Source organism: Neofelis nebulosa, chromosome 1 (assembly GCF_028018385.1).
Source record: "Neofelis nebulosa isolate mNeoNeb1 chromosome 1, mNeoNeb1.pri, whole genome shotgun sequence".
NCBI lineage: Eukaryota > Metazoa > Chordata > Mammalia > Carnivora > Felidae > Neofelis > Neofelis nebulosa.
In genome coordinates this window covers 171702873-171727945 of record NC_080782.1, presented here as the reverse complement: position 1 = coordinate 171727945, position 25073 = coordinate 171702873, and the positions used below count along the sequence as shown (strand labels likewise).

The following is a 25073-nucleotide window of genomic DNA, read 5'->3' as shown; positions in this document are numbered from 1 at the left end:
TTCTGTCCATGGGCCAGCACCTTGTTGGCCCCCAGCATCAAGAGGCAGAATTGTCTATGGCTTTCCCCATCCCGCTTGGGCCACATCTCCATTCTTATTTCCACTAGTTTAGTGAATACCAATATTACTTCTCTTTGGATTGCCAGTAAAATTCCTTAGAATAAAAAGCCTTCTTACACCAATGATATCCCTTTAACTTAAAAAGCGTGGATAAACTTACCTACAATAACCCAAAGATAAACACAGTTGACATTTTGGCATATATACTTCCAGTTTTTTTTCCTATGCATATATGTGATCGTACAGTTTTTACTCTTCCATAGCCCACTTTTTCAGTTAAAATATATTGCAGTTAAGTTCTCATAGTAACCCTACACATTCATCTACAACATTATTCCTGTTGGCTGTGCTGTGGTGTATCAAATAGAGGCCCCATGATATATTTGGCCTCTTGGCCTCTTCCAGTTTGTCTTTCTGAGCCCATGGGAGCCCAGCTTTGAGTGGGTGAGGCTGTCTGGCATCCTGGTGAAAAGCAAGGAATTTGGGGCCATGCTGCCTTGACATGAATCTTAGCTTCCCCATTTATTTTAGGGTGACCTTGGACAAGTTCTTTATCCTTTGTACTTCTATCCTTAGCCAGGTCTGGGTATGAGCAGAGAGTGTAAAATCACAATGCTCTTAAGCCGTTATTAATATACTGAGTCCTGCAAAATTCCTCGTAGGTTTCATCTTGAAATGTTGTTGTCATCTTTTCGGCCTCTATACAGTGGGAATCTAAACTAACCCTTCTTGGCTTACCTGAGCTTGTGGATTAACGCATCAGTTCTTTATTACCTCCTTTGTTAGCTAATTTGATACATCATGACCTTTATGCCATGTTCCTTGTTATGTCTTCTCAGGTTTATCGAAGTTCCTGGAACGTCTGGAGACACAGGTGGTGTCTCTTCTGCTCTGCCACTTACTGAAATCCTCACTATTAACATAATTGATAATGTACTTTGATTGGGCAAAGATGCATTTTATAACCATCAGAGAATGAATAATTCTTACAGTCAGTAGCTCTGAAAATGTAGAAATTTTCATACTGATGTAAAATCTGTATTAGATAGCCATATTTGTTGGAAACATAGAAATAGGTATTATAGTTCAGCTGTATTAGGCCTTTTGAGTATACGCGTCTTAAAGGACTTAAGGCATTATTTTACCTGGATGAAAGAGGAAATGCTTTCGCTGTTTGTACGTTAGCAGTACTTGGATCACTTCATGAATCTACTTGAATATAGGGCAGAATCCTAAGGGAAGGCACATGGATAGTGTAGCAGTGATGGCTGATTGTAACCACACTCATCCTGTTTTTCTGCAGGACACATCACTGAGCCACCTGTTGCATTCTCCCACCTGCCTCGGGAGGCCAAGCTCTTGCTGGTGAAATGTGTGTTGAAGTGAGGTGTGCTGCTTTTGGCCCTGACCGTAACCCTCAGGCATGGAGGGAGTTCTGTGCTCTTCTCTGCCAGCTGAACAGAGAAGACATTGAAGACAGCAAAGGGTGGACACACAAAGAAGGAAGACAAAAGGAACTTGAGGCTCTGACAGGTCATTCAGAGGAGAGCTGTCCACCTTATTCAAGATGCAATGTATTCACTCCATTATGTTCAGCAAATGAAACCCTGGGGTCACCCAGGAGCTGGCCTCCACTTACTAACACTGACTGAAGAAAGATAAGGCAAAGGGCAGTAGCGGAAGCAAGCTTGGGTCTTTGTTAGCTGTCTTATTGGGGCAGATTCTGGACTTCCCAATGAAGAGAACGATGGAGTGAGAAGTAATGAACAGTGGTATGACAGTTAAACTTTGCCTCTTGTCCTTTCTGGGGGGCTGTTTGCTGATATGTGACAGGATTAAGTTAGGGAAGCCCAAAGGGAGAGTGAGCCTCACAGCTACAAGCATCTGGAATCGTGAGTGGCTATTCCAAAGGTGTCAGCAGAGGTTCCACACTGGAACAACAGAAGACAATAGAATAATCTGGAATGTGCTTTTAATCCCACAAACCTGTGCTAGCCAGAAGAAACAGACTGCCTCCTTTAAGCAGAAGGGGTTGGTGGAGAGAGAATTCTGAGTCTTACCTGGGGGTTATCAACGTAGTGTCAGCACATGTTTACCAAAGGGTGGTGAACTACTCAATTTTTTCTCCCAAAAGAAAGAAAGCAGTAACTTACCCTTCTAATAATGTTAGGATCATTGCACTTTGCCAGTTTTCCCGCAAAAAGCTGAACTCCAAAGCTTGCAAAAACAAGCATTAATGTCAGCAAAAGAATGGAGACCTGAAAAAAAAATTGGTGAGACATCATATCTCCTGGTAAAAAATTAAACAGTAGGCTTGATTTGAACAGTGATAGGGACCCAACTTTTTGGAGAACGTGGTATGAAATTCTTGGTCTTTTCATGATATTATTTAACTTCTCCACCACAGGTCATTCAATTAGCCTTGCTGAAATGTTAAAAGGAGGGAATTAACAACAAGTTTTGGATTTTCAGAATAAAAACATATGACTTTCACGTAGGAAAATGGACTAAGGTATTTTTGATATGGCTTAGGGTTTTCTGATTTTGAAATCTACATTAGTGGAACAAAAGAAAAATGTTTAAATAATTATATTTCCCCTATTTTCTCAAAATGAATTCCTCTCCTTATAAGCAGAGCATAAATTAGAGACAGAGAGGTTTTGCTTTCTTGTAAGCAATGAGGGCACACAAAAGTGCTGTACACAGAGGCTTGAGATCATGGAGTCCTAAGAAGTAAGTCTGGTAATTGGTGCTCCCTCTGCTGGATGGTGCCTTGGTCTCAGCACAGAAAAGTGGCAACGAGTAAAACACTGAACAAACCACTGATCTGTGCTGGTTGAATAATCTAAACATATATTTTCAATATACTAAAATTCTACAAAAACATCATCAGGAGAAAGGCACAAATAAATTCTCTGCTAAATTCTATCAGGGCTCCACGATGCATATACATTAGCTGTCAGGTGATGACATCCTTTTTTCCTTCATTTCCAGCTGTGTGAAAAGCCACCATGTTATTTATGGCTTTAGCACAAAGAAAATGTGAGATTTCAAATATGTCTTTTAAAAATATCAACAACTCTATGCCTATGGAAACATCGCAACCTGTCTTTAAAATACCTTAAATCAACTGTAACCACAACTGTTCTCTCCCCATAGGTGTGTTTCTAGAAAGCACGATGTAAAATAAACTTATGTAAATTAATTCAGGATTTCCATGCATGAGCAGAACTCATCAATAATAAAAAGAACCCTTTGATCACTCCTTTGTAAGGCACAGATCCTTCTGTAACAGATTGCGAGCAATGAGCCTCCTACTCATTGCTTTTCTGCAGCCCAGCTCTTCTAAGGCCCTAAATCAGTGCTCAACTAACAAGGTTTTCTCCTTCGATCACATTTTTAGTATTATTACTGTATCCTGAGGTTACTTAAAGTGGGGTATACCTGTATGTTACTTTTTTTTTAAGTTGTTTTATGTTAACACTCCAAAGATCAGAGACAGAGTCTACACTGTAATAAACTAGGGACATACAAAATGAAATAATAAGCCCAAATCTATTAACTGCTAATATTTGTGCAGTAGGTGGTGTTGAATCTCACCTTTAATTTCTAGATAAGGAAACTGAAACTCAGAATAAAAATTAGGGTCACGAGTTAAGAATGGAAGTATTAGCCAATTCTACCTCTGGGATTCTTGCTTTCATTATACTTTACTAAAAACGTTTATTGAATAAGTTATATCAAGAAAATATACTGACCAGTCAGAGCATCCATGGGTAAAGTTTCTGACTGTGTGTTGTGTTTTGTTAGTGCCTTTCTTGTCCTCTGGCAATGAATAAGATTGTACTTACCCTTGGCAAGCGAGGGTGTCCCCTCATTCACTACATTACAGCGTGGGGCTGTGTGAGTGGGAGGCAAAAGGGTAAATGTAACACACCAAGAAAATTTCCTTGAAGCCGCTGAAAAGTTCTCGAACAACTTTCCTCATCTGGGGCACCAGTTTGAATATCCGCAGAGGTCTCAGGCACCGAAGAACCATTAAAAGTTGAGCTCCTGATTCAGCAGGCACATTTTGAGGCATCCAACAAAGAAATATCAAACTCACCTGGGAGGGGAAAATAATCCCTAGAATTAATATCTTTCACTATCTACACTTTCTGAGAGCCAAGTGCATACAACTTTCCTTGAGCAGAGATTCCACATAGCATGTAGGACAAGCTTTCACTACATATATATGCAATCTCTTAACTCTGATCTCTCAACCCAATATCGACCTGTTAGTGGCCCCACAGGAAAGTCATTAGCTGTACACAGAAATGAAAAGCGGGTGTCCACACTGTGGGTGCATGTACCCCAGTGCATTCTGCACCTTATTTTAACTTACACATGGGAGGCTCAGATTGAAATTCCTTTGATCAAGGATACTAAACTTCATGCTTGACCTGATTCTCACTATTTTACTGATGATCTAAAGATACTACATGTTAACAGTCACAATTCTCCTTGTTATGTTGGAAAAGACATTGATTTTATGCCTTCTTGGACATATAGAAAAAATGAAATTTCTTTGAGTTCCCTTCCTATGGTTTCCCAATTTAGTTTAACTGAACAGTTGAATGGTCATCTTGTCTAGGCAGATATATTGTGTATAGGAATTGAAAGAAATTGGAATTGAAAGTGTCCAATCATACTCACATTAGGTTGCTTTTAGCAATGAGGAACTCATCAATCAATTATATGGTGTAGATTTTTTTTCCTTATGGGAGCCACAAGATTGCAGGGTGCGAATAAGATTTCTTAGACCTCATTAATGTATGTCTTACATGTGTATTAATGTGGTTGATGTATGTGAACCATATCCATGGACATTTTTAATGCTTTTTTTTTTTTTTTTCAACGTTTTTTTTTTTTTAATTTATTTTTGGGACAGAGAGAGACAGAGCATGAACGGGGGAGGGGCAGAGAGAGAGGGAGACACAGAATCGGAAACAGGCTCCAGGCTCCGAGCCATCGGCCCAGAGCCTGACGCGGGGCTCGAACTCACGGGCCGTGAGATCGTGACCTGGCTGAAGTCGGACGCTTAACCGACTGCGCCACCCAGGCGCCCCTTTAATGCTTTTTATTTAGACTTCACATGCATGCCCTTTATTTGCCTGCAATAGATGACCTAAGAACTCAGTAATGACATCTAAACCTCTGGGACTCACGTATCTTTCTCTTGTACTGCGAAATGCAGGAGAGTTCACAAAACCATGACATCTTACATTTAGGAAATAACTAGAGACTTACAAGATATATAAATATGTCCATGACTCCACCAAAGTCCCTGATGACAGCAGTTGGAGTGAAAAATAAGCCATCTGCCATAATCTTCAGATTAAGCTCGATACTCATGAATATCACAAACACGTACTCAGCAATCTGAAATGGGCAAGAGGCAGCTGGGTCACCAACAAGGGGAAAACTGGAGCCCAGTTGTTGTCTGCTGAGCTGTGGGCTGAGATTTGGCAGCCGTACCTGCAAAGTCGGGGCATGCATGACTCTTCGAAAGGGGGACTCAAACATCATAGAAATGCAGGAACAGATGGTTACGATGATCATGACCCAGTCCAGGTAAGTCACCAATCCCAGCAAATCACTGCCAAAGACCAAACAAAACCGAGAAACAACTGTTCTAGGGAAGGCTGTGCGAGTCAGAGATGATCCTTCTGTGATTCTATAAGCAGGACTGGCGTTTTTTAAAAAGCAAATGCTTATGTATTTATTTTTGAGAGAGAGAGAGAGAGAGAGAGAGAGAGCATGCGCATGCGTGTGTGCATGAGCAGGGGAGGGGCAGAGAGAGAAAGAGGGAGAGAGAATCCCAAGCAGGCTCCACACTGTAAGCACAGAGCCCGACGTGGGGCTCAGTCCCATGAACTGTGTGAGATCATGACCTAAACAGAGATCAAGAGTCAGACACTCAACTGACTGAGCTACCCAGGTGCCCCATGACTGGCATTAAAAAAAATCCCTAATTATCTATTTCACAGCACGATATGGCAAGAAAATACAGGTAATCTTTATATTTTTATGCAGCATAAAATAGTACATTGAAATTTCAAATGTGCACAGAAAACAGACTTTGTAATGCTTACTAAAGTTGATGGTACTTTGTATTTTTCACAGCTCCTGTGACAGGATCTGTTTTAGATCTGCAAGAGAGAACAAACACAAAATTCTGCAGCATAGCAAGCATAATTTGGCAGCATGGTATTTATAAACATCTTATCTACCTAAAATTTCTTTTATATCCTCTATAAAATTACATTATACAGGAACTGTGCCTTTGGAAGGCAGAGAGCATTAGATGAAAGAAAAAGCAGGAGGGTTTGCAGCTGATGTTTGTGAAAGTAATTGAAAATTCTCAAAATATTTGATTTTAGAATTCATGACTCCATTCAACAATTTCTTTTTTTTAATGTTTGTTTATTTTTTTTGAGAGAGAGAGAGTGAGCGAGCAGTGGAGGGGCAGAGAGAGGGAGACAGAGAATCCCAAGCAGGCAGCACACTCTCAGTGCAGAGCCTGACGTGGGGGTCCATCTTGTGAACCTCGAGATCATGACCTGAGCCGAAATCAGCTGAAATTAAGCCGAAGTCAGATGCTTAACCGACTGAGCCACCTACATGCCCCTCCTCCATTCAACAACTTTTTTTTTAAATGTCTATTTATTTTTGAGAGGGAGAGAGACAGAGTGTGGGGGTGGGGTAGTGAGAGAGAGAGGGAGACACAGAATCTGAAGCAGGCTCCAGGCTCTGAGCTGTCAGCACAGAGCCCATGAACTGTGAGATCACGACCTGAGCTGAAGTTGGATGCTCAATCAACTGAGCCACCCAGGAGTCCCTCAACAATTTTTGACATGGATATGACAAAGTAGAATTTTGACTTCCATTTAAAAACACTCAGTTAAAATCTCTGCCTTAGCAGTTCAAGGATTTTCCTCATGATTATTCAATTAAATCTCCAGAAATTAAATAGAGCTCTTCCTACGGTATTTAACTGTGATCTTGTGGAGTGATTTATGTAGGATTTCTTGGCGTCCCCACTTTTAAGTTTTACTTTCTAGAAGCCCATAACCAACTTCAGTGAAGCCCCAGACAGTGTGTGTGTGTGTGTGTGCGTGTGTGCGCATGTGTGTGTGTGTGTGTGTGTGCGTGAGCTCCCGATTAACAAATCTTTCTCAGTCCTTATCAGCTGCTGTGCTGACAAAAGGAGAGTCAGTCCACACTAAATGAAGTGGAGAATTAGCAATTAGATGTTAGCATGGAGGCAGCCAACAGGATAATTCCAGATGAAACACTCACTTGGGGAACTGATCAAATCAACTCTAAACTACTGGCTTCTTTCTTTACTTTGTGAACACTCAGGGAAGTATTTAATCATTATCATTCAGGGTCTTTCTAGACCTGCGAGGGTCTTCCTAGAACAGCAGAGAGAACACTAGATTGGTAGTCAGAAGAGAGCCTTGCACTAGCTCACGTTCCCAAGAAAAGCCCTTAACCTCTACTGCCCTAAATGCTCTCCTCTGTTGGAGGGGGGTGGGTACAAATGACACTAAATGGTTCACGAGGTGTCCTCCAGCTCTGAAATATTACCACACTGCATTAGTTTCCTAGGGCTGGGGTAACAAAGTACCACAGACTGAGTGGCTTAAACAACAGAAACATTTTCTCTCAGTTCTGGAGGCAAGAAGCCTGAGATGAAGGTGTGGGCAGGGTTGGTTGATTCTGGGGGCCGTGAGGCAAGGACCTGTTCTAGGTGTCTCCCCTTCGCTTGTGGATGGCTGTCTTTTCCCTGTGTCTTCACATTACTCCCCTCTATAGGTAGTCTGTGTCCAAATTTCCTCCTCTTTTTGAAAAAACATTTTTATGTTTATTCATTTTTGAGAGAGACAGAGCACGAGCTGGGAAGGGGCAGATAGAGAGGGAGACACAGAATCTGAAGCAGGCTCCAGGCTCTAAGTTGTCAGCACAGAACTTGATGCGGTGCTCAAACCCATGAACTGTGAGATCATGACCTGAGCCAAAGTCCAACTGAGACACCTAGGCGCCTCCAAATTTCCCCCTTATAAGGACAGCAGTCATATTGGATTAGGGCCCACCTTAATCGCTTTATTTTAATTTAATTACCTCCTTAAAGAGGCTGTTTCTAAATAAAGTCATATTCTGAGGTACTAGGGGTTAAGGCTTCAATATACAACCTTTTTTTTTTTTTTTTTTTTGGCAGGAGGATACACACAATTCAGCCCATAACAGATAATGATTATCATATGTGGCATCAGGGAAGTTACAACCACTTAGAGGGAAAGCCTTCACACTTCCTCTGGGACTCTTAAGGTCTTCAGGGTATTTGCTAAAGTTACACAGGACAAAAATTCCATTTTATCCACTAGGCTGTCTGCTAAAATTGGCTTGGGTCCTCACAAATGCAGTGTCCTCTGTGTTGACCACACCGACAGACTCTTACACATTTCTTCCATGTGAGTAGGGACAGAGACATCAGCCAGTGGGTTTTTATCTCATAAGAGTTGGTAATGGAAGTACTCGTCAACTTTATTTCTGTTTTACATTATTCTAGAAGAAACTAGGGTATTTTGACAACACAGAAACTATAAGTCTAAAGGTGTGGGCAATGACCTTCCCTGTGTCATTCAGCCTACCCTTTGGTTCGGTATTTCCAAAAGAATATATGGAGTTAGTAACGCTGATATAAACATGAACAAATAAAAATGGCTGTTCAGAGCTTTACAAACGTGAGTTTTATATAAATGTGAACTACTTGCAACCTTTGTTTGTTTTCCACCTGGTCGGCCGCTCAGCAAAGAGGAGCAGCATGATTAATTAGCCCACAGTTTATTTTGTGACCCCATTAGGATTACATGTTCCTTCTTCCCTGTATGACAACCCCCCCTGCTGTTTGTACGACTCAGGCCAACACCTGGCTGAAATGGAGTGTACTTACGCATTGAAGCGTGCCCGGACCACCACCCGGCAGAAGTTTCTGAACCTGTGCTCCCGTCCAACTATGAACAGTGGCTTGTCGAAGTATGGGTGATTCTCTCTCAGCTCCTCTTCCTGCACTTTCCTTGAAGGGGAAATTGATGTACAGTAAGGCTAAGGGAAAGGTTGCCATCCAGAAACGAGAGATAAGAAACACCGTGGGACCCCGTACCTTTTCATTTCCGCTTGTTCCTTTTTTTCCTGGATCATCTTTATTTCACTGTCTTCTCTTTGTGCATTTCTATATCTCACTGTATTGGAATGCTAGAAATATAACAAAAGGGGCATATAAAAATGGAAGATTCTTCTGAAGGCCTGAAAATATCACCTATAAGAAACTGAAAGAAATACCTTTATTTTAACATATACATTTTTAGTGGCCACAGTCATCTTAGCAAGGGTATTTTTTTTTCCTTCTAAAGGGTATTTTTTTTAAAAATAGAAATATTTATTGAGAACCTATTATGTGCCAGGCCCTGCTGTAGTGCTGGGGGTATGGCAAAAGGCAAAAATAAAGGATAAAACCCAGCTCTGTGGGGCTAATGTTCTAGTCAGGTAAGACAGATAAAAATTCAAACACAATATGGGGAGAGTTAGAAAATGTTTGGTGTTATGGTAAAAAGCTAAGGGGACAGAGAGTGCTAGGAGGCTCCAAGTTTAAATCTTTTTTTTTTTTTTTTTAAAGCTTGTCCATTTATTTAGAGAAAGAGTGTGTGGGAGGGGCAGAGAGAGAGGGAGAAAGGGAATCTTGAGCAGGCTCTGCCCTGTCAGCACAGGCTCCATCTCACAAACCAGGAGATCATGACCTTGAGCTGAAACCAAAAGTCAGACGCTCAACAGACTTAGCCACCCTGGCGCCTCTAGAAGGCTCCAACTTTAAACAGGTCATAGCAGACCTCAATAAAAAGGCGTTATTTGAGTGTAGGCTGGAAGGATATGCAGGTCGCTGTGTATCTGCAAAAATGTGCTCTTCCAGAGGAGAGGTGGGTCTGCCTGTGTCTGGCCCAGCCAGTGTGCCGTGTGGGTGAGCGTCCACATGGTAGGAGACAATGAGGCCAGAAGGGTGGGAGAGGGCCTGGGCATGTAGGACCCTGACTCTGGTTTTCACTCCCTGGGAGATGGATGGCATTGCTCAAATAACCTGATAGATATTATCACAACTATTACTTAGATTTAATTATCTGTATCTTCTATCATTTGGAATAAGTGAAACAACTGAAGCTCTGTTTTAAATTTTTTTTTCAACGTTTTTTATTTATTTTTGGGACAGAGAGAGACAGAGCATGAACGGGGGAGGGGCAGAGAGAGAGGGAGACACAGAATCGGAAACAGGCTCCAGGCTCCGAGCCATCAGCCCAGAGCCTGACGCAGGGCTCGAACTCACGGACCGCGAGATCGTGACCTGGCTGAAGTCGGACGCTTAACCGACCGCGCCACCCAGGCGCCCCTGAAGCTCTGTTTTAAATTGCTTCTGTTATGGAGGAAATGACATCAGGGGGGATTTCTTAGGAAATTAGCAGAACTTCATAACCTTTTGCTGTGGAGAAGATGGGGGATGGGTTTTCATTATATGCCTGTGTAGAAAAGAGCATAAAAAGTCTTTGAAGAAGAACTAAGCCTCTGGAATTGAGACTATTCAGGGCCTTTTGTTGTGTATATTTAAACACATATTTTCAAAGCTGTGCTCTAATTTGGTTCTTAAGTAGACTATATATTTCTACTGAATCACACTGAAGGGAAGTGCTTTGAACTAGTGTTGCCCCTCTGAATTCTCTCCTAGAAATCTTCTCCATGCCACATGCCTGGTCCTCAAATTATATGTACACAGGCCATGTGTTGGATCCGATCACAATTCCATGCAGATAATATGGTAGATCATATCAGACAGAGCTCTGCCTTAAAAATCATGGCGCTAACAGATGTGTCTGCCAATTAGAACCTTGTAAATTGGGTAATGATGGTATCAGGTGTTCTCATCACCAACGTCTTCCATTGTCAATTGTGCCTGGAACACTTAAGAGAGTTTACTCTAAGGCAGAAGTTTCTACAGATTGAAAGCAGTTGGATTATGCTGGAAACTCCAGAAAATCTTAAAAATTAAGAGATAAAGTGGTAAAAAAAAAAAAAGACAAGCAAAACCCCAAAACCCCTAAGGCTTGCTACCTTTCTCTTTCTAGACCTCCTTTCTCAAACATCATCCTTGGCTCTGAACATTCAGGACTCTGCCAATTTAGCCAGACTCAACTTAAGACCTGTATTTTAATGAGGACTCCAGTAATGATAATTACTTAATGTGTACTTTTCAAGTCTCTTTTAGAAATCGGCATGATATAGCTGCTTACGAGTCTAACCCAGAGGTTAGAGTTCTGGTTCCGTGGGTTTCCCTGGGTTTTCATGTGGCTTGTTTTTTCCCTTCATTCGGGTATCTGGTCTAATACAGAGGCGCCAACACTGACCATCTTCTCTAGAATTTCCTGCCCCCAAATCTCCATCTTTGGTTTCTATACATTATTTGATTTTTCTTTATAGTACAGAGCAAAACTGTCACAGCAATGAAGACATAATGGGCAATAAGTTAAAAACACCCCCAGAAATGATTATATATTTGTTTCCTTGTTTAGTTTTTGTCTCTTTTCCTGGAATGGAAGCTTCGGGAAGGCAGAAGTTTTGTCTTCTTTCCCCACTACTCCTGATCACTTAGAACAGGGCCTGGCACGTGATAAGCACTTGGTAAATATTTTTTGAGTCCATTAATAAATAAATGAGTGACATAGTGTCGAAGAACAAAGAAATTCTTGGGAAATATTATACAGTCTTTGACAGAAAAATTCTTCTAGAAATCACATTTTATTTCTTAGTATGTAAAGCCCTGAAATTAGACACTGGCTCTAGATTCTGGAATATTTGGAAATCAGTAAATGTTTAAAGTTTATGATGCAAATCAATTCTATAAAATGCTTTAAGTGTTTTTAATGTCTGTTAAATGCAACCGACACATCTCACTTTTGTATTGTCATCTTTATTATTTATATTTTTGAATTTTTAAAATTTTTTATAATTTATTTTAGGGGGAGAGAGAGAGAGAGAGGGAGAGCGAGTGAGAGAGAGAGAGAGAGAGAGAGAATCTCAAGTAGGCTCCACACTCAGCATGGAGCCTGATAGGGGGCTTGATCCCATGATCCTGGGATCATGACCTAAACTGAAATTGAGAGTCAGACACTCAACCGACTGAGCCACCCAGCCTATCTTAATGAAGACATGTGTTTTGTGGGATGTCTGGATTTTTGTACAGTTAACGGTCACTCTTCTGTACTGTCCATTGAATTTGCTTCCTGAGTTTCCTGATTCCCTCTAGCATAAAGTCTTATGGAGACAGGACAATGTGACAGAAGGACACAGGTGCTGGAATTGTCTAAACAGTCATCGAAATGAATTTTCATAATCATGGTTCCCAAATCCAAAGCATTGCTTAGAACTTACATCTTGAGTCAGGGTTTCAAGAGATTTCCCCCTGCTGATCCTCTGGCTGTTGGATCCATGTCTTAGTGATCTAAAACAACCACAACCAACAGATCGATACATCTAAGACCAAATTTTGACTTTCAAGCAATGACCATTACGAGAACAAAATAAATCAACTTTTCTGTTAATAACACACATCACAATAACACACATCACAAATACTTATTATCTCTTTTCAGCAGAAGCTTTAGTTTATTCAAATGTTTTTGATCCCATCTAGAAAATTTCAGAATTTTTCCTTCTGATCTTAAAAGCAAGAATTTGGCCATCACCAAGGAAAAGGTTTTTGCGAGATTTTTTTGAATCTTTGAAACTGATTGTGAGTTTCATCATGGTTGCCATTAGCAAACAGAACAAAGTTCCTCACCCACGCCTGTCTGCTAACCAGGGCTGTGCACAGAGAGCATTTCCTGTAAAACTCCTTTCCTTAGTTTCTCTGCAGCCTTGTCTCCCAGTATATTTACCTGCGCTCTTGGCGGATATGATGCTGCACACTGAGAATTGACCTTTCCTTTGCTGGCTGCCCCTCAAATGATCCGCTCAGCATGCGCTGTCGAGTGCAAGCTCTAGAAAAAAAAAAAAAAAAAAGGAGCCCGAGATAAATGCATGATCTGTACACTTGGGATGAATAATACATAACTGCTCATTATTCTTATTATTTTTAAGGAAACACCAATGATAAGGCAAAACACAGCAAATGACCCATAACCGTAAAGGAAAATGGGCTTGAGGCTCTGTGTCAAGAACACTTACAAAGCAGAACTGTCAGAGCTTCGCGGTGGTGCTAGAAAATAAACAGAAATCTCCTGCCCACCACGACCTGCCTCCCCCTACCCAAGGGGAGAGCTGCCATCAGGATTCTGCTAGCGGTAGGGCCAGCCTAACCATAGGTAGGCATGATGTTGGTTTTGCATTTAGACAAGGAGGTTTCTAATAACAGCCCTCTGGGGAAGGATTTGTCCACCCAGGCCTCTGGGATGATAGAATATATGTTCCAAGGAGATTTTGCAGAACTCCAGGACAATAGGAAAGCATAAAGTTAGAGGCAAAAGTTAGTGGTAAAGAGAAGTAATTACAGCTGTGATTAATACCTAAAGAAACCTCTGTCTAAAGTCTATGGCTTACAGGTAACCAGTTACTACTTTCTCTGGAATCATGAAACTCTGATGCTTTTTTAAGGCATTCCCTCTTTAAACCATACCTAGGCTGGTATAGTTTCAGATTTGCTAATGAGGGAAGACAATTGGGTGACTCGACACTTGGGGTGTGAATGATTTGAAGAGAAAACAAAATTCCTTTTCCAGAAAGTTCTCTCCAACTGGAAATTACAACGATTCCCTTGATGTAGCAGTCAAGTGGAAAGAAAATAATACAGGGGACTCGGAGGCCTGTGTTCCACAGGCAACACTGTCACGGACTAGTTGAGTGACCTTTGGGCTTAGTTTTCTTATTGGTAAAGTGAGGACATGACCTTGATCTCAAAGAAAACTCACAGACCTCCAATGCAATGATTTTATGATATGCAAATCTTATGATGCTGTATTTATTCAACACTTGAACACATAACTTCTGTCATTGCTTTACATAAAACTTTCATATTTATGTTTCCTAAAATGTGTATCTAGATTGACTTTGAATTATATCATCACTGTCTTGGAGTTAAGATCTTCAAGAAAAAGATCCATTTCTGTTTAGCATACTTTTAAGCAGCTCTTATGATATCATGTGTATATTCAAGTAGCTAAAAATGCTTTTGATGCCAATGAAGGTAATTATGGTAAATACCCATGAAAATCATGCAAATCCGATGAATGGAAAGGAGTTACAGGAAGCAACTCCCACCCCCTCCCCCACCCCAAATCACTCTTCTTAGTTCAATAAGCACATGGACCATTTTGAGATAAAATCCAGAGTCAAAATCTTATAAAAAACCAAGGATTTATGGCAGTGAGAGACAGACCGTGCTTAGTTCCATGACTAGAATGGTGTCGCACAGGAAGGTGCATTTATAAGTTAGGCTGAATTCACAAAGGTTTAGCACGATCTCATATTATGTATACTAAGATTTGTTTTTCGGACTAAGGACTGCAAATCATGAAGCATCCTGAGCACATCCATTTGGAGAAGAGTGTTATCCTGGCATAGATCTACAGATCCCTCCTATTTGTGTAAATGTCAAGGCTTAACCTATAGCCACTCTCTTAGTAACCTTTATTTTTTGTCACAAGACTCCCCGCTAAAGCAGTTGAGCCCTTAGGCCTTAAATACAAAACACATACAACTTGATTACAGTATACAAGTTTGAGCTGGCCGTCGTCCGTGCTACGTCTGAAGAGGAAGAACATCTCTGGCCTTGAGCTGCCTGTGATAAGGGACTGCTGGTGTCTGCCCCACAGCCCAGTGTGAGCAGGCCCAGGCATTCTTGCTGGGAAAGAGTTGGGAATGCATCTACTGACTTCAGAACCTCATGGATGTCCCAGCACCCAAGTCATCTTAATACACCCACGCCCACTGGGGTGGCTCTGTGGATCCTACTGAGACTCCCTCTTCTGACTGAACAAGACAGGAAGGTCCCAACGGAGGGTGGAGGTGCACTCACCATTGGAAAGACTCCGAATCCCATGGCATCTCTTCCATCCCCTCCACCAACAGCATGGCTGAAGTGTGGTGAGAAGGCAACCCCCCTTTCCTTTCTGGCTCAAGATCAGTCCTTTCTTTCCCACTGGGGTCTATCTAGAGAATTGAGAACCTAACAGTAAAATGGGCTGGAATTTTAACCACACATGTGACATGTGAATCTTTGTTCTCTGTATGAGTCACTCATTGAGCTCAGGGTGAGGGGGACTGGTTTTTAGCTCGACTCTGCAACCAGAAAACATGTGCTTCATCAGACTAAGATAGCCACTTCTATGCATAAAATATATAAAAGCATTGGCTTCCATTTCCTCTTCCTATCACTTTCTTCTGTGTATATAACAGTGTTTGTTAGTACAATTTCAAACCAGATAGTGATGAGAAAAAGAACACTGGGCTCAGCAACTCTGAGCCAGTAAAATCGTGTAACGAGTGACCTCAGAGTTCTGCTCGAGCCAAGGCTACCCCTTGGTGGCTTTCATTTCCTCACTCAGGGGACCCTGCCAGAGCCTTGTGTTCTCTGAACAGAGGAATTCTTACCCACTGCCTCTTTTCCTGGAACTCCAAAGGTACCCTCGTGACCTGAGCAAAGTGAAATCAGGCAGACACACCGATCTTTCCATGGTGTGAAGAGGTCGCCTTTGGTGTCTCAGGCTTAGTGTGACTGTCTCTGACCCCTATGCCAGCCATGCACCCCAGTACCGCTGTCATGTCTGGTCCAAAATAAAGGTCAACAACCATCTCCATCTTCTTTTAGCAGCCCTCTTGTTGAGTCTCTTCTCAGACCAAATGCTCTGATAGCTCACTCTTGCTTTTGCATATCCAGTGGTTTTTGAAGTAGGAAACTATAGGTAAATGCTAGAGTTTCTTAGCTGAAAACTAGGGGCCACATTCATCTAGCAAATTGCTATATAAACGCTTAGGTTAAGGCAATTGGCAGGGATTGAGGTTGGGCACGTGAAAGGCAGTTCATCTGAAGGCTCTTGAAGGCTTTTATTCCTCTTCTAAGGATGGTGGTGGATGTTACGTTTAAACTCAAAATCCTCTTGTTCACACTGTATCCATTATAGTTAATAACTAGCTACTTGTCTATGATAATTTTCCCATAAAAACAACAGGTAACAGTATAGAAGAAACAACTTTTCTACAGATACATAAATCTGTCTAAAAGAAAACAAGGGAAAAATCTAATTACATTATACAAAAAAGCTAGCTGCCCAAAATGGGTTTCCTATGGATGAAAGGAGGAACTCATATGGAAAGACATAAATCTGGGATAGGAGAGGAGATGTAGGGAGCAAGGAAAGAAGTTGCATAATAGCTCTGCCCTGAGGACATCTGGACATTGAAGCAGGTAGAGAAAGAAGGTCATATTATGATGCTTTTGCATAAAGAAAACAGCCTGATACATAAGCCATCATCACCTTCTTTAATAATGTACAATATTTTGTTATTTTGGAAAATAACAGCCTTGGTAGAAAATTATTCACTTCAATCTGGCACAATCGAATTCCATGAAGATGTTACACATTCTCTAATACAGTGTGCCAAGGTTCACACGGAAGTATGGTAGGAGTTTGTTTTATTATTTTCAAAAGGAAATACAATTTTATTATACACAAGCATATATTGTAATCCAAACTACGAACTACTGAAAAGTATTTCTGACATGTGTAATACAGTCACAAACTCAGACATAAATGAGTCCTGATAAGTAACATAAAGTGAGAAATGAATATTCACCCACAAGAGAAATGTTTTATGTTCCATGTTTCTGTAGCATGTTATTAACCACACTTGTTCAACGCTTATGGCATTTGGTCATCATTGGTCACCTCCGTTATTAGGCAGTGAGTTCTTTAGGGGGCCGTTTGATCACTTGTCCTCGTGTTCTAGGAAATGCGGTTGCTGGCACACCCACGAACAGAGCCAGGGGACAGAATGGGTAAGTGCAAGGTGGGGAGGTGAAGGTATAAGGAGAGCACAGGACGCTGAGGGAGGTGTGGGACTGGTTCTCGAACTTGCTAGTTTCAAGGTTCAATTAGCACATCAGGTTAGTACTTTCCTACCCCGCATCAGGGCTTGAACAGAAAGTTTTGCCTTGGACTGAAGACTAATGGAGGAGTTGATTTGAGAACACACAAGGTTTAGGACTGCGCAGTTCCGACCTCAGCCTTTGCTGGCTGTGGGACCTCTGGCAGGTGATGGGCATTCTCTGAGCCTCCGCGTCCTATATGTAAAATGAGGAACAAGAACACCTCTTCCAGCAACTTCATAGGGAGTGAGTTGGGAGGACCAACTATGATTATGAATGTGCCAGTCTTTGGAAACACTGACACTCTGTTTACATTTTAGTTGCTATTATTTACTTTTCTGTCTCGCCCCATGCCATGGTTGGTATTAAAACATTCGACAGAAAGTGGAGGACAGAAAAGCAAATGTGACAGAGGGTCACACTGGGGGGTAAGTCTCCTCTGTTCTGACTCTGCTCAATGGCGATATATGTTCCGGACTAGAGCTGCAGCCTCTTAACCTGTCTCTATGCATCCACGCTCAATAAACATGTTGTATTATTATCCCCAGCAACGTGACCTCTGAAACGAACACCTGCAATGTTACTGTGTAGGTGTTTCTCAGATGGCCCTTAGTGATACATCCTCCCTGGTTTTCATGCCCTTGTGCAACCCAGAAGTGTGGGCAACTTGCTCCTCGCCAATGTAAGGCAAATGGGATGGGATAGGTCACAAAAGACCTGCCCAAGCAGGCTGCCATGTTGTGAGATGTTCTGTGGAGAGATTCCCTTCTTACGGAATGAGGGTGGTCTTCCATTAACAGAGCATGAGGAACCAAAGCATTTATTTAACTGCTAGTGAGGCACTAAATCTTATTAAGAACCATGAGAGGGGTGCCGGGGTGGCTCAGTCAGTTGAGCGTCAGACTCTTGGTTTCAGCTCTGGTCATGACCTCACGGTTTCATGGGTTCGAGCCCCACATCAGGCTCCGTGCTGAACAGTGTGGAGCCTGCTTGGGATTCTGTCTCCCAATCTCTCTCCTCAACTGCCCTCAACTCCTCAACTGCCCTCCTCAGGGCAGTTGCCCTCCTCAACTCCTCAATCTGCCCCTCCTCAACTCACGCCCTCTCTGTCTCTCTCAAAATAAATAAATAAACTTAAAAAAAAAAAAGAATGGTGACAGTGAGCTAGTTAGGGGATTCCTCCCAGGCAAGTCAAAAGGCCTGCAGCCTTATGAGAGACCCAGCTAAGCCACACCCAGGTTCCTGACTGTGGCTGTGAGATTAATCTGTGTTATTTCAATCACCAACCTTTGGAGTCACTTGTTACACAGCAATTGGCAACTAAGACAGTTGTCATCGTTGTCTTAAAGTCTTCAACAACCCTATTGCTCTTCAGAGTAAGACTAAGACAAGAAGCTCAGCATGACTCCAAAGTCCCATAGGACCTGCCTCATCTTTTACCATCAGGGACCCCCGCTCCGGCCAGTCAACCTCTTTGGTCTTTCGGTTCCTTGTGTGTGCCTCATTCCAAAAAGCTCTAAGAGAGCAGAGGTTGACTTAGTTACTGCTCACTTTTTACTTCACCTTGTACACAGTAGGTGCTTAATAAATATTTGTGAAATGAGTGAATCTTGAAATATTGTGAAGATCAAACATTTTAATTTCTTTTTGGATCACTTCACGCTTACGAGGCACGGAAATAATCACAAATAGCACACACCGCATGTGTTTGAAATATGCTTTTCAAAGGGGAAGGTGATTTTATCTCCAGTTAGAATACTGTGCTACTCAAGAAATGGGCTGCACACCTATAACAGATGAGGCCCTGAGATAGTAATAAAAAAAAATCAGCCATTGCTTCTTGCAGGTAGAAAATTTATAAATCTTTATCTATAGTCTCTGTGACTGTGAAGGGAGACCTTCAAGCCTACATGAGGCAGAGCTGAACTCATTTCAATTTCCTAAATGGGAGATCTGATCTGTCCCTGGGAACATGGTCCCCACACACGGTGTCTTATATGAATCTACTACCGAGCTGAAATAGTAAATAAGTAAGGATTTTGAGACTTTTACAACTTTACCAATAAGAATGCACACATCATTAAAAATTCCTCAGTAATAGACCTAGTCAGAAGGAAAAGTATTTGAATATTCAATTAAGTTATATTTTGCCACTTTAAATTTTTCATTAGAATTTAGATGCCTTTTGGTCTCCCCTGAAGATAAAAGAAATACATTTTCAGGATGAAAACATTCACTTATTTGTTGCCTAGAGAAAAAGCAAAGCTAATAGTATTGAAAATACACACCACGAACTTGAGGGACAGTCTAGCTTTCCTTAGGGGAAAGACCACAGAGTTGTGGTATTAGGATCTCATCATCTTCCCCATATCTCTTCATGATGGCAAGAACTAGCAAGCCAGTTTCTTAGAAACTCCATCTAGTGGTCTGATACAAAAAAAATTGGTCTGCCTGCTTGTCTTCTGGAACTGGGAGGCACAAGGCTTCAAGTGTCTGGTGAAAAATAATGAAGTCTTTTGTCTTGTCTGAGTGAGGAAATTCTCCATTATGCAGGCATGTGTAATCCCTTTATTCCTGCTCCCTGGAGGAGAATTACAGTGAGGCATTTTCCTTTTCCCAGTTGGGGTTAATGTTATGCCCTCTCTACCTTTGAAAGTAAAACAAGACTAGGACCCCTGACGATGATTCAAATGTGGGAATATTCTTCAGCAAACACACATTCCCAGTTGCAAAAATATTACCCCTGGTTTCTTGCCAAGCCTTTGAAAAAAACATATGAAAGATTGATTCTTTTTTTCTTCCTCTCTCTGCATTGCCTTTGTGCTGTGGAATTTCAATTGCCTCTTATATGACAGCTATATATATATATATATATATATATATATATATAGTCTTTTATGGAGGTGGAGGGAAGAGAATCATGTCTTAAGAAATTGTCTCTATTTTTCTTGACATTTCTCCATCACAAATATTTTTAAATTGGCCCAAAGATTATGGTTATAAGAGAGATCTTTGGAGCTTTATTAGCCTTTAAACACCACTAGTTGTTTATAGAAATAGTAGCAGGGGGTCCTCGGTTTCTTTCTTCTCTCTCTCCATATCTTCTTTCTTAATGTTCCAGAACAAGGGTGTGGGAAAAGCCTGTACATTCTGTAATGAAAGAGAGAGGCCTATGAGTCTTCGAATTATTTTCATTCATTATAGAAAAGTTAGATTGCATGAAACCATCTGGTATTAAGCGTAATTACCATTTAAAGGAACTGCAGTGTAAATCTGCAGAGCGTTACGTTGGAGGGATTTTACTCCAACCTTGGGCTCCACAAGTTAACACACTGCAAAGTAATATCAGATGTTGGTTAATATAATGTAATCACATCGACAGAAAACAGAAAAACAGTCCTTCTGTGGTAATTACGGGAAACCGTGGCTATAGAATGGTGTAAGAGAATGGGGGATGAGTATTTCCTGGAAAGGGCTCTCACCTGCCTCCAGGAGAGTGACAATGAGATCCTCCAAAGTGAAGACAACAGCAGACATTAACAGGTGAGCTCCTCTGTAATGGCCTCTTGCTGAGGTGAGGAAAAAGCTGCATTTTTATGGAGTGACTACCCCACTCCTTTGTGAATGGGCCCAGTCCCGAGTAAATGGATATGGCTCTTTAATAGCAACAGCGGATTTGTTCTTTCCAGTCTTGTGCTATTCATAACAATGTTGTCATTAGTACACACGTAAACATGTGGGCAACCAGAACCTTGTTGTAGACTGAAACATAAAAGAAGCCTTAGTGTCTTATCGTATGCAGGTATGATACATAAAAAAGACAATCAGCTCGTGGGCAATCCCTGCCTTTAGTGCATCTATTAAAATTCAGCAAATAGAATGTCTGAAACCCCACACCACACTAGGGTTTAAATTTGGTAATGCTCCATCTGTCTCAGAAAAACGTAAACTACAATGTAAAGATTGAACTTTTTATTAAAACAAAAATGAAATTTTGCAAATGTCGCAGAAACCATATGAACCAATTTTTCTACTGAGATGAATTTTCTTATACTACTTATTGCTTTATGCTCCAATGATAAAGGAGTAAAAGAGAAACCCTGTTAAAATAGTTTGCTGCATCTGTTGGGTAAAATTTAATAGTAGCTCTCCTGATCCATAGCACAATTATAATCACTTTGTAATAATGTACAAATCATGTACAATCCCAACGAAATATAACATATTTTGATTACCACAAATCAGGAAACAACTAGGAAAACGTCTTTGAAATATATTACTTTACTGTGCATGATAATGGATGTTAACTAGACTTCTCGCGATAATCATTTCATAATACATACAAATCTCCTCGAATCATTATGTTGTACCCCTGAAATTAATACAATGTTATATGTCAATTATATCTCAATGAAACTAAGAAAAGTTCAAGGAAAGTTTGATTTAATTAAAAAAAATTTTTTTTTAATGTTTATTTATTTTTGAGAGAAAGAGAGAGCCAGAGCATGAGCAGGGGAAAGGCAGAGAGAGAGGGAGACACAGAATCCGAAGCAGGCTCCAGGCTCTGAGCTGTCAGTCAGCACAGAGCCCAACGCGGCGGGGGGTGGGGGGTGCGGGGGGGTGGGGGGTGGGGGGGTGGGGGGGGTGGGGGGGGTGGGGGGGGTGGGGGGGTGGGGGGGGTGGGGGGGTGGGGGGGGTGGGGGGGGTGGGGGGGTGGGGGGGGTGGGGGGGTGGGGGGGGGCTTGAACCCACAAACCGTGAGATCATGACCCGAGCCAAACTCAGATGCTCAACCAACCGAGCCACCCAGGCACTCCGGAAAGTTTGATTTTAAAAAAGCAAAAATATATATATTATTTTGCTTAAATGAAGTTCTATTTGGCCTCTTTGCCTCTTTATGTTTTATACAAATGCATATACCCACAGATCTTATCTTCTCATTGCTCTCTGAATACACTTAAGTTCCATATACTTACTTAGTTTCTGTATCTCCAAATGGTCTTTCAACTAGTCTACAAGAGCTTTTAAATCTCATGAATATGAAAAACCAACAATGAAGCAGCCTTAATAGAATCACAGATAAATAGTTATGAAAATATCTAATATTTAATTACATATTTGATTAATATTCAATGTTTTGATGGTAATATATTCAATATTAATAATTAGTATTCAATATGTTAATATCTACAAATACATTACATATGTTAACAGAATCTTTAATAAATTAGATGTTAATAATTTAATATTTTATTAATATTGAGTATATTAATACCCGATACTCTGCTTCCCGAAAACTTTGGGTGATTCTTGCCAAATGTTTGCCATAAAAAGTTGTTGCTCTGTCAGGAGGCTGACAAAAACTCAGCTTCATGGGTACCTGTGCTTCTTCTCACCTGCAGGGTCCTTCTAGCATCCTCCCCTCCTGTGCTGGAGCGCATTCCACTGAGCGGTTGGCAAGTCTAATGGGAAGATCTGTGAGAGGCTACAAAGCACTCAGCCCCTCCAAGCAGTGCTAGTCGGGCCCAGAACGTGGGGCTGCAGGAAACTAACATGACCTCATCCAAAGCTGCTGAATTGCTAGGCTGAATGATGAAACAAGAATTTGAAAAGGAGAGCTTGTCAGATGGGAAGGAGCACTCGTGGGGTAAGATGCTAATGCTTTGCATTATTAAGCTCGCTTAGATTTCCATTTAATTGGGCCAGCTTCAGAGAGCTGGGAGCTCTGGGTCTAGACAGGGGAGGACAGAATAAGAATGAAGAGGGCCGTTTGTCCTTTCCTCAAATTTCCCTTGTCATATAGCTAATGATGTGCACAGGAACAGGTGGCCCCTTGGAGGGCTTCACAGGGGTTTAATTTGAACTCCTTCCTCTAGAAAACTCCACCATCTCCTCAGTCTCTGTAATATCAGGCTCATCTGTCTTCCAGAGGAATGTGACCTAGATGCTTCTGTTCTAGAGGAGAGCTCAGGTGTCAGTTCATCTGTCCTGAGCCCCGGGGAGGCAGCCGTGGGAGAACAGGACCCAAAAGGCCAGAGGACAAAAACACTCTCATTCAGCCTACAGCCTATGAAAGAGGAGCCCTAGCTAAGTCCTCACCACCTAGAAGTTGCGGGGCTCCAAAGTGATGCACACACCTAAGTTCCAGGTAGGCACTTACAACCCATGCAGAAGACAATGTCACGCTTATCTCCACCATGGCAGTATTGTTCTTCTGCTAATGGTGCCTCTGAGGGCAGGTCTATGTTCTCTTCCAGCCATTCCTCATGCCCGGATCACCAGCCTCTCTTATCCTGCAGAGATCTTGATTTAAATCCTACTCTCACTCTTCCACCTGCCAAGTCAATCAGGCTCACCTTTACCTACACTTGTGACCATGCCCTCAACTTCTCCCTCTCCCTTTTCTTTGCAACATGCTTGTCTCTACCTGTTTGGCTAGGTCTCCCAATTCTGAGATAAGACCATTTTTTTCCTGGCCCATCCAAGCAGAGCAGAGAATGTCATAGTTGCACTTGAGACATTTCAAAGACTGTGGGTCTCCATTCCCAAGACTTTCAGTCAGTTACAGGTGATGCCAACTCTGGTTGATGAGTCTATGTTATTAGTTTGGGAGTGTATCCACCAAATGATGTGAACAAATGAGCTGATGATGCTTTTAATGTTAGCAAGACCAGCACAAGGGTGGAGCCAGAATGCCAACCCAGACTGGCTACTGAGCCACTGAGTAAGTGATAGACACTGCTCATTTACTCCTATGAGGTTGCTTATACCTCCACTTGAAAGGCATAAGAAATTGAGACTTTCCAAGGACTTAACCATGACTCAGAGGATTCAAAGCCAAGCATGGCTAACTGCAAAGCCTGTCCTCTTTCCACTTCTACTATACTGCCACAGCATACTCTATGTGACTATTTGGATTTGAACAAGAATGAGGTGACCTTTGTAGGTCAGAGTCAAGAAGGCCACACAATTTCAGTCCAGATATGAGCTTTCCTGAGCTGACTTATCCATCAGGGCCTGAGGTTTGAGTTGCAACAGATATCCAGCAAAAGATCTTCCATGAAGACACCTCTATTAGCCCCAGATGGCTAAAGCTGGTTCCTCTCTACCACAGGAAGTTTTATGGAGAATATGGAGGGAGAGGAATGAGATTGGAGAGGGTTATGGTCCTACTTAAGCTGCCCCAGACAGCAAGGATGTCTGTAGACCACATAGTACCTTTGCATAAATTGGGAAAAGAGGTCTGTTCCTCTGGAGGGATGTAGTCCTATGCCAGGGGCACTGCCTGGCAAGGAGGGTGTGCCTTAGCAGGTACAGTGGGGGCTAGATTTCAGCTTCTAATTTCCCCTTGACCTGGCAACTCTGTATGATGCATAACATGTTTGTACACCCTGAGAAGCATTCATGAGTATGGGAAAAACAAAGGCCTTAGTGGTTGTCCATAGAGTGGATGAAAACAAAGGATCCTCTACAATTTAAAAGCACAGAGTCATAGTTAATACATGGATTTTGGAGTTACACCGACCAAGGTTTGATTCCTGGTTCTCTGGCTCCCTGATTCATTAGACAAGGTGATTTAGGCAGGTTAGCTAAGCTTCCTGAGACTTAATTTTTCATCTCTAAAACAGAGCTAATAGTCCTTGTCTTTCAGGGTTTGCTATGAGGACCTAGTGAGACAGAGGTTGTAAAATAGTACAGTGTTTAGCACACAGTCATCTTCCAGTAAACGGGAGAGATTAGTTTCATAAGTTGTTGAGGACACATAAATATGGCTGCCTAATTGGGA

General features: G+C 41.7%; 1 protein-coding gene across 8 annotated transcripts in view; it reads right to left on the bottom strand.

Moving 5' to 3' along the window:
- The window catches only part of NALCN (sodium leak channel, non-selective), a 333612-nt gene that overhangs the window by 37006 nt on the left and 271533 nt on the right, over positions 1 to 25073 (bottom strand). For 7 of the 8 annotated variants that reach the window (XM_058743534.1, XM_058743516.1, XM_058743505.1 and 4 more), the window contains 9 exons: positions 13083 to 13184; positions 12577 to 12646; positions 9269 to 9360; positions 9059 to 9181; positions 6195 to 6251; positions 5578 to 5698; positions 5350 to 5481; positions 3998 to 4165; positions 2214 to 2318 (listed from right to left, as the gene is read on the bottom strand). In XM_058743534.1, coding sequence (XP_058599517.1) covers positions 2214 to 2318; positions 3998 to 4165; positions 5350 to 5481; positions 5578 to 5698; positions 6195 to 6251; positions 9059 to 9181; positions 9269 to 9360; positions 12577 to 12646; positions 13083 to 13184 — 970 coding nt within the window. Of the gene's footprint in view, positions 1 to 2213; positions 2319 to 3997; positions 4166 to 5349; positions 5482 to 5577; positions 5699 to 6194; positions 6252 to 9058; positions 9182 to 9268; positions 9361 to 12576; positions 12647 to 13082; positions 13185 to 20769; positions 20857 to 25073 lie in introns of all 8 variants that reach the window. The other variant, XM_058743569.1, reaches the window with a different exon arrangement.